The sequence below is a fragment of the Engraulis encrasicolus genome, chromosome 14 (genome assembly GCF_034702125.1).
Source record: "Engraulis encrasicolus isolate BLACKSEA-1 chromosome 14, IST_EnEncr_1.0, whole genome shotgun sequence".
NCBI classification, from domain to species: Eukaryota; Metazoa; Chordata; class Actinopteri; order Clupeiformes; family Engraulidae; genus Engraulis; species Engraulis encrasicolus.
The window spans coordinates 45,854,901-45,864,272 of NC_085870.1; the positions used below are offsets into that span (position 1 = coordinate 45,854,901).

Here is a 9,372-nt window from a genome sequence, read left to right on the forward strand (position 1 = left end):
ACCAAACATTGTAGTCAATATCCAAAACAAAAACATATTCTATGTCAAATATCTTGCTACCCACAAAGAAGAAAAAGTGAAAAAAGAAAATTGTTGTATCTGTTACTGTTGTATCATATAACTTTATAATCGCACATATAATGATCATTTCACTTAATTGTAATCTTTAAAACATTATAGTTAACATTCAATGCATTGATGTTGTCATCAACTTCTGCTTAGTAAAACTTCAAATGGTGCGTCACAGCCATATGTCTAACATCTTAAAAAGGGCTGACATGCTCAAGTGATGAAACCCTTTTTGTTTTTTGGCTTTTGTCACAGTCATCAAACACCAACACATGCCTCTAATCAAGTGATCTTTGGACAAATACATTTCTGATGTTTGACAGCAACAGAGGGCTGATAATCCTGATTGAAAACATCAGCTCTGGGGGTTTTGCGGGGGGTTTTCCAGCTATAAATAGTGATATTGAAGGGCTGACACCACAAAGCCCTGTGCGGTTCAGAAGAGATAAATAAACACATGAAGAAGCAGATGTTTGTAAATACAAACAGCTTTATCCGAGCCAGCACAGTTACACTCTCATATATCAGTCACTTCAAGTGGACCAACTGAACTTCTTCCCCCGTCTTTCTCCAGCAGCACCATATGTCAGGGTTCCCACTCCATGTCAGACAGAAAATTCCGTGACTTTTTCCACGTCTTTATCTGACCATAAAACAGAATTTCCATGACCTCTCGTAAAACTAGGCCTACATTCCCAAAATATTGAGACGAAGGAGACATCTAGCTCTGTGGTCATCAATTTGTAATAGCCCATCTTTCAAATTGCCATTTTCAGTCAACTCTCCTCTGCATTTTCCAGGCATGTTTGCCTGAGTGGAGAGGTTTCTTGACGTTTTTCGGATTCTACAGTGTTGTGGGAAGTATTTTAGACAAAACAAAAGCACAAAACTGTTAAAATTCCATGATATTCCCTGACTGCACATGCACAAAATTCCATGACTTTTCATGACTGGAAAAAACTCCATAACCAGTGGGAACCCTGATATTAAGTGTTGACGTGTTGCTGGGAGAGAAAAGGCTCTTCCCTTGACTCCACAACTCAATTCAACCCTCTTGTTGTTTAGTCTCTATTGCGCAAGTGTGGAAAGAAGAACAGACAAGACAGCACAGAAACATTTGGAACCTTTAGTCCAAAAGAAACATAAGCTGATTTCTGTGTCACAGTGCGTGTTTGTGTTTGTCAGGGAGCGAAAGAGAGAGGACAGACAGAGAGAGAGAGAGAGAGAGAGAGAGAGAGAGAGAGAGAGAGAGAGAGAGAGAGAGAGAGAGAGAGAGAGAGAGAGTAGTGTATGTGTGTGTTGCAGTGTGTCTGTGCATGTTTTCGAGTGCCTCAAAACAAAATGGAAAACTGTATCGCAAGCTTTTGCAGGCAGCGAGTTAAGTGCACTTACAATATGTAATCAGATACTGTGTGTGTATGCTTGTGCATATGACTTCCACCTGTGTACTTGAATCTGTGCTGATGAAAAGTCCGTGTTCAGATAGATTACATTATTTGAATGTTTGTGTGTGTGTGTGTGTGTGTGTGTGTGTGTGTGTGTGTGTGTGTGTGTGTGTGTGTGTGTGTGTGTGTGTGTGTGTGTGTGTGTGTATGTGTATGTGTGTGTGAACGTGCGTGCGTGCGCGCATGCGTGCACGTGCATGCTGACACGCATATGTGTTTGTGTTAAATTTTCAGTTTACTTTCTGATCATTTTTTGGTGAGTGTGTATATGCACGCCGGTTCCGTTCATACATTCCTGTCTAAAAGCTTTATTTTTGCAAAACGTGGTGTTATTCATAAAAGTGCTGAAGTTCTGCCAGAGTACAAAATTTCACAGACAAACTAAAGCAAAGGGAGGGGGGAGGGGAGGGTGGAGGAGGGGTGGTAACAGTCTGACACAGATGGGAGAGAAGTGAGAACGAACGAGGCACAGAGAGTCAGAGAAAGACACCAAGACCAGAGACAGAATTGGAAGAAAGGGAGGAAAATTGAAGGAAGGAGGGAGGGAGGGAGAGAGGGAGCGAAGGAGGGAGGGAGAGAGGGAAAAAAGAGCAAGAAACACCCAGAGCACAGTTTATGTTATCCTCCCTCCGAGGCGTCTGTGTGTGGCAGCGTGTGTGTGTCGGTGAGTGCATCAGGATGGTGTGGGTGCGGATGCGGATGGGGATGGGGGTGTGGGTGTGGGTGTGGGTGGCCGTGAGGGTGCAGGTGGTGGTGGGTTTGCACTTCGCCGCTGATGGGGTCCGAGGGCTGAGACGCGGCGGCGGGCGCGGCGCCAGCGTGGTCCACCGCCACCACGGCGCTGTCCGGGGGATAGAGCTGCGTGTGCGCCGCTACTGCCCCCTCCTGGTCGGCCTCTTTCATGCAGGACTGGCAACTGCAGAGCAGGATGCGCTCCACCAGCTTGTCCACCTGGGGGGCGGTGGGGTTGCCGGGACACTCCAGGGTCACCTGTTGGAGGTGGGGTGGGGAGCCAATGAGATTCAAGATTCAAGATTCAAGATTTCTTTTATTACATCTCATCATAGGTTTGTTGAATATAATTCAACTATAATAGAGTAAAAATGATTGTGTTTTGTCTCCTCAAAAGATAAATAAATGAAAGGTGTGTGTGTGTGTGTGTGTGTGTGTGTGTGTGTGTGTGTGTGTGTGTGTGTGTGTGTGTGTGTGTGTGTGTGTGTGTGTGTGTGTGTGTGTGTGTGTGTGTGAAAATGGGGCCGTGAGTCATGAATATTTTAACTTCACTTTTATGCACTTAATATACACTGTGTGCTTTCTTGACTTCACTGTTTTTTCTGTCACAAACCAAACATCTCTCGCTGTTTGTCCGTCTGTCTGTCTCTATTACTCTTACAAACACTCTCTCTCTCTCTCTCTCTCTCTCTCTCTCTCTCTCTCTCTCTCTCTCTCTCTCTCTCTCTCTCTCTCTCTCTCTCAGACACACACACACACACACACACACACACACACACACACACACACACACACACACACACACACACACAGAGAGAGAGAAAAACAAGGAGAGAGGGGGGAAGTTGAGAGCGCAGGCCCGAGGACACACACACACACACACACACACACACACACACACACACACACACACACACACACACACACACACACACACACACACACACACACACACACACACACACACACACACACACGCACGCACACACAGAGAGCGAGTGCAGGAGGTTTATTTGGAATAATGGATATTTGGCAGCCCATGCAGTCACCTATGGCTGCCCTCCCATCACTCTCTGGTCCCACCTGGCGTGCTCTCAACACAAATACACTAGGGCCCTCAGTCTCTGTGGCCAGCACACTGAAACATAAGGAGAAGAAGAACTAGCCGGCCAGAGAGGTGAGAGAACAAGTCAGATCAAAGAGGCATGGGAGAAAGGGAGTGATGGAGAGGGAGAGAGAGAGAGAGACAGACAGACAGACAGACAGACAGACAGACAGACACAGAGATAGATAGACAGAGAGAGAGAGACAGAGACAGACAGACCGGTAGATAGACTTACAGACAGACACAGAGATAGATAGACAGAGAAAGAGAGAGAGAGAGACAGAGACAGACAGACCGGTAGATAGACAGACAGACAGAGACTGAGAGAGAGAGCAAGACACAGAGAGAGAGAGAGAGAGAGAGATAGATAGAGAGAGAGAGAGAGAGAGAGAGAGAGAGAGAGAGAGAGAGAGAGAGAGAGAGAGAGAGAGAGAGAGAGAGAGAGAAAGAGAAAGAGAAAGGGAGAGACTATGGTTGGGCAAGTAAGGAGAGCGGGCCTTTATACCTTATGCTACGTCCAAATGGGTGTTTTGTGTTTGCGAGGTGGAGCGGTTTCCTTTGAACTGTCAAATTTGAATAGCTCGTGTGTAAACATTCCAAATTGTTAGATGTAATTGGTAACTGTTGGTCCAACATCCCAGCGTGTTTGTTTACCCACAGACAACCTCCTCAGACTGTTTTCTGCGCACTCGTGCAAACATTTGCCGTCAACTCAAAGCACATGAATGCCTTATTGAAAACATTTGTGAGTGCCTCGGCTTTTGTTTGCTATTCCGAACCACTGCCACATCGGCTCGCTATTGCGTTGGCTGTAGTGTCCCAGCCAGGTAACTTGATGGATTAGTAGTAGAGAAGAGCTACTTTTTTGGATGCTTAAATGATAATTAAAATGACTCTGTTGATAAATGATTGGTTGGAGGACATAAAGGAAAAGAAAAGCATGGCTTGATCCGAAAGTGTCTTGAAGGAAGTAATTTGAACCTCATAGGCAAGGAAGCCAAAAGGGCAGGACAAAGGGGCTAGTGTTCCCAGGCCTAGGGAGAGAGGAGGCCCAAAATTGGGATTTCTTTTATTGAAGCTTTTTTTTTGTCTTTTTCGACTTTATTTGACAGGACAGTGTGAGAGGTGGACAGGAAGTGAATTGGGAGAGAGACAGGGAGGGTCGGCAAAGGACCCGGGCCAGGAATCGAACAGACGACAGACAGCAGGGCCTCAAATTTGGGTTTTCATTACATTGGATGGGAAGCCCTTTCAGATGACTTTGTCCTGGATCCGGCAAAAACTGTCAGCAGCCCTGCTCATAGTGTGGTCCTACTGTATCGACAATAGTCGTTTTTTAAAGGAGCATCGTTTTCAGTGAGTTTTCTGTAAAGCGGCTTTGAGTACCAAGAAAAGCGCTATATAAAACTGATCTATTATTATTATTATGATTATGATTATTTTCTCCCAGCTTGAGTCACAGCACTAGTCTCTTGTCAGCCTATTAATGATGCCAAGAGGTGCCGTGCTTGAGTCCAGCGAGCGGCTATGTCTATTTGAGCTGGGCAGCGATCCCGTTTGCCCTCCGCCCTGCCCTGCCCTGCCTGCCACGAGGTGCTGAGGTGACATGGCTGAGTGACTGGCTGGAGCTGTATAATAGAAGCTGACCCATTTTGTTTGCCTCCCCTTTTACAAAGCCAGGACTGTGTGTGCACTCCACACTTGTTTCAGAGCGCAAAAACACACATACAGGCATGCACACACGTACACACACACAGATACACAGACACAGACACAGACACAGACACAGACACACACACACACACACACACACACACACACACACACACACACACACACACACACACACACACACACACGCACACACACACACACACAAACCACACACACAGACAGAAAAACAGAGAGACAGAAAGGGCGGGGAAAGAGGACGTGCAGGTGGAGGAGTATGAGCTTGCAAGCTAAAATGAATATACTAACTCTGATTGTTTTACAATATTTCGGTCTTCATCAGGTGAATCTAAAACAAGCTGCCGAGGAAGCCTTATGAAGATCTAAGAATGAACCGTGAAGTCATCTTTTTAAAAATTTAACCTTTAATTTACCAAAATAGACCTGTTGAGATTAAACATCTCTTTTGCAAGGGCATCTTGGCCAAGTGGCAGTATAAGAACAGTAACGGTATGATAGTGTGGAAGTCATTTTTGCTGCTTTACTGTGACCTGTTTAGATTACTTCAAACACACCTGCCAGTTATCGTAGGTGTGAAAACAGCTTTCACAAATTGCACTTTAAGGATAAAGGAACAAAACAAATGTGTGCAGCTATGTTAATAGGTAATGTATAGATATACGGAGCGCATTAAGTCTTTGTGTGTTTGTATGTTCTGCTAACAACTCCCTCTCCTCACCTTCTGCTCAGTTCAGTTCTGGTCAGTATAGCACCAACCCTTTCAAGTCACATTCATAAGTCCAAAAGCTCTTTGCAGAAATACATAACTTGTTTTATTATGATTATGATGCATTGACTAAAGTGAAACCCAATTCCAAGTATCAGTGAGCCCACACTAGAAGGTATGTGATAATAAACAATAGCTAATTCAGGTTTCTCTCATATGCTGTGTGTGTATGTTAGTATGTGTGTGTGTGTGAGTGTGCGTGCAGCGTGCGTGTTCAGAGGGGGCATAAAAAGAGAGAGAAAAAAAACAGGGAAATGTGGAATAATGAGCATCAAGAGACAGACAGACAGAACACCTGTAGGCCTACTTTTACATGTTGAATTCAAAAGCACTCAGATAAAGTCCTACTCACCACGTCCCACTGAGTCTGCGTTGGCATGCAGGAGTCACAGTGCACCAAGGACTCTGTGGACTGAGGAAAGGTGTTGGGCACACTGTAACTGAAGCACTGTCCCAGGCATGCCCTAGAAGGAAGCCAGGAGTTCACTGCTCAGTATCGCTTACATTCACATGAGACAGATGCACTGTTTGGTGAAAACTGTCAGGAGCAATAAGAGATTTGCGGGGAGAGGAGTAACAGTCCCACCACACAAGGACTCAAACACAAAATAGCCCTGTCTGTTCTGTAGCGTAAGCATATTTCAGGCCTTAGAGCCATAGTGTTATCTCTAGGTATTATCAAAGTCAGCCATATGCTTCCACGTGATCGAGCATAATGTTTTGCAAAGTGCGTTGGAATCTATGCAGCCATCTTTTAGAGGAACTGCCGTGGGAAGCACAGCTGGGGTGTTCCTGTGGGTTTGGGTCGGTGAGTTAGAGTTCCCTCATGCTTGTACTGTAGTACTGACCTGTTTTCTATGGAGCGAGATTGGCAGCCTGTGTGCCCGACTATCTGTGTGATGTTCTTGGCTTCGCACCAGGCGCTCTTGTCAGGGAACAGCGCCAAACGGTTGATGTGCGCCGGAGGAGGCGCAGAGCACAGCGCGAGCAACGCACAGCCAATCAGCGCGCCAGCCCACATAGCTGCACCTGGAACAGGTCAGGGAGAAGGTTTATGACTTATTAAGCCCCCTTTGACCACTTTTATCTGTGGTAATGTAGCAGAGAAATGGACGCCATTACTGTTCTCCACAGTGAGAGTATGCGTTTAGTGAAATGTAATGGTCGCCGAGTTAATTTTAATGTCTGTTCAAGAAATGGTGTGACATTGAAACATCCATCCCCAGAGTTTTCTCATCCACAGTGCGACTGAGACGTATACAGCAGTTCTAATCAGCATCAAATCACCACTCACTTGGCCTAGGCTATTTGGCCCTATGTGCGCCAAGTGGAGGCGCAGAACAATACCACTTTCCCACTAGCCAGATCCCCACACAGGCAACCAGAGACGAGACGAAGATTTCAATGAGATACCTCCTGACTTCAATAATCTTGAATACAGCGTGACGATATGTCCACTGAAGAGTCTCTTTGTTTTTAAAAACGACACATACTTGTCAATGGATGTCCTCATCTCTAAAAGCTTCCTTTACCCACCGCATGCAGCCAATGCAATTAAGGGCGCAAAGTGTGTTTATAACACACAGACTACTTCGCCTTGCTTTACACAACTGGCATTCCACACAAATTCAATACCCATGTCCGACTTCCTCGCAGCCTGCGGCGGTGAAAGCGAGTGCGTGAGAAGCATGAGGCATAGGGGGAGAGAGCGTGGGCAGGATGGGGGCAATAACTAAATAGGCTACGCAAAAATGTATTTCGCATTTAAACAGACCCCATATTTATATATTTTTTTAAAACGAGCTGGTTATTTTGTGTCCTCGATTTGGCACACTCGAGGAGGTGTCAAAACCAAGCTGATTTATTGTTGGATGCCAAACTTGTTGATGCAGGTCAAATAAAGCATTCCATATTAGGCATCAATCTGCGCAAATAATTCAAACTAAAAGACACAGATGTTCTGTTTAAAAACAAATATTTACACTTTGAATGGGTCTTTACAAGGGTCACTAAACAGCATCGGACAGATTATCACACCAAGTTTAATACCATGCTTCAAATATTGCCTTTAAATATTACAATCTTGTCCACTGATATCCATGCCATTTGCTTTCCTTGCACGTACAAATACAGTTATTAACACTGATAAAGGATGAAGCAGGCAATACTTACGGCTGCGAACCACCGACACGTCCGCTGCCACCAGAGATATTGCCCGCTGCGTGTCTTTCCCCGAACCTACCGACCGCCTCTCACCGCGGCCCTCTGTGCCCTACCCAATTTTGGACTCTACCAGATGAAAGGGACACTTGCTCGCAGATTAGTAGAACATATATTTAAACATTCTGCAGGAAAAACACAGATAGTTCCATTTGTATCCGATGCCCCTTAGTAAAACCAATTACATCACCAAAAAAAGACGGAGCTCCAGGCGTGGAGAGGGCGCACAGAAGAAACCTAATCTATCTGCATCAACTTCCGTGGGTCCCTCCCCTCTTCACTTTATGTCTCCTCTCCTCTTGTGTCTTCTGAAAATGCAGTAGGGAAAAAGTACACCAGACAGATTTGGTCAATTCGAAAGAAGTTTTTTTTTTTAAATGCAGGCAGACGAACTGCCTCGATCTGGTGCTGTCGCGCTTTCTTGCTCGGCTCTTCGGGGCTTTTCAGGACTAGGCGCGGCACACAGGCTGCACGCTGCGTATCTGATTGAATAAAAAAAGTGCAGTGATGTAGAGTTCGCGAGGTGGACGTGTTTACGGCGTGATGACAATATCAGTGCTCTATCCGAATCCATGCAGCCCGTCGTCAGTCTCCAAGGCGTTCCCCGTCCTGTCAGACTGAGGGAAACGCTTTATGAGGACAAATTGGTGACTCTGGCCCCCAACTTTTGCAGGAGCTGCTCTGACTTATTTCGTTGAAGGTTGGCTGCCGTGCTACAGTTCAAGGATATAGGTTACGTCAGAGGTTTTTCTTCCCTTTACGCAGCATGTGATAGGGGATATCAATAACAGGAATCGGCTTTAGGATCTTGTATGGCTCTGCCATCTTGGCAGAAAGAGCGCCCTGAGAGTAATTCAATAGCGCAGTCATTGTTTTCTGGACAAAATGCACAAGGATACCTGTCTAACATGGTTATCATAATGTTGCAAAAGCAGAAAGTTTTGTAAATAAGCAAGTTTGCGTTCACTTTCACATGCCTTCACATTATGTTGCTTGTCTTGTTTATTTGTGGAATGAAACATGAAACACTATGTTTTATGAAATATGAAATATGAGTTCTTAAGGCCTTCATATTGTGTCTATTTTTTTGCCAACCTTATGGGTGAGGTGACAGAGAGTTTTGCCCATTTAGAATCTCAGAAGTAGTTACATTTGAAACTTTCCCCTAATTTCCATCTTTACTGAGTAGCTTTATTTGTGAGAAAATTGAACATTTATTTTACCTTGGTATAAAGAGCTATAATTCAATATCTTGGCTAAGCGTGTCTGGCGTGTGGCGGAACAATTGCACACAAGGTTCCAGGGCAAAAACACTCACAGGGCCCCCATACAGCCTGCCAAGG

At 45.2% G+C, this 9,372-nt stretch overlaps 1 protein-coding gene across 1 annotated transcript; it reads right to left on the reverse strand.

The window, feature by feature from the left end:
- nbl1 (NBL1, DAN family BMP antagonist) lies at positions 1 to 8,705 on the reverse strand. The gene is made up of 4 exons (XM_063215918.1): positions 7,982 to 8,705; positions 6,658 to 6,838; positions 6,162 to 6,273; positions 1 to 2,504 (listed from the first exon to the last, which is right to left on the reverse strand). The coding sequence occupies exons 2-4, from the start codon at positions 6,828 to 6,830 to the stop codon at positions 2,133 to 2,135; spliced, it is 657 nt and encodes a 218-aa protein (XP_063071988.1). The 5' UTR covers positions 6,831 to 6,838; positions 7,982 to 8,705; the 3' UTR covers positions 1 to 2,132.
- Positions 8,706 to 9,372: the final 667 nt, after the last annotated feature.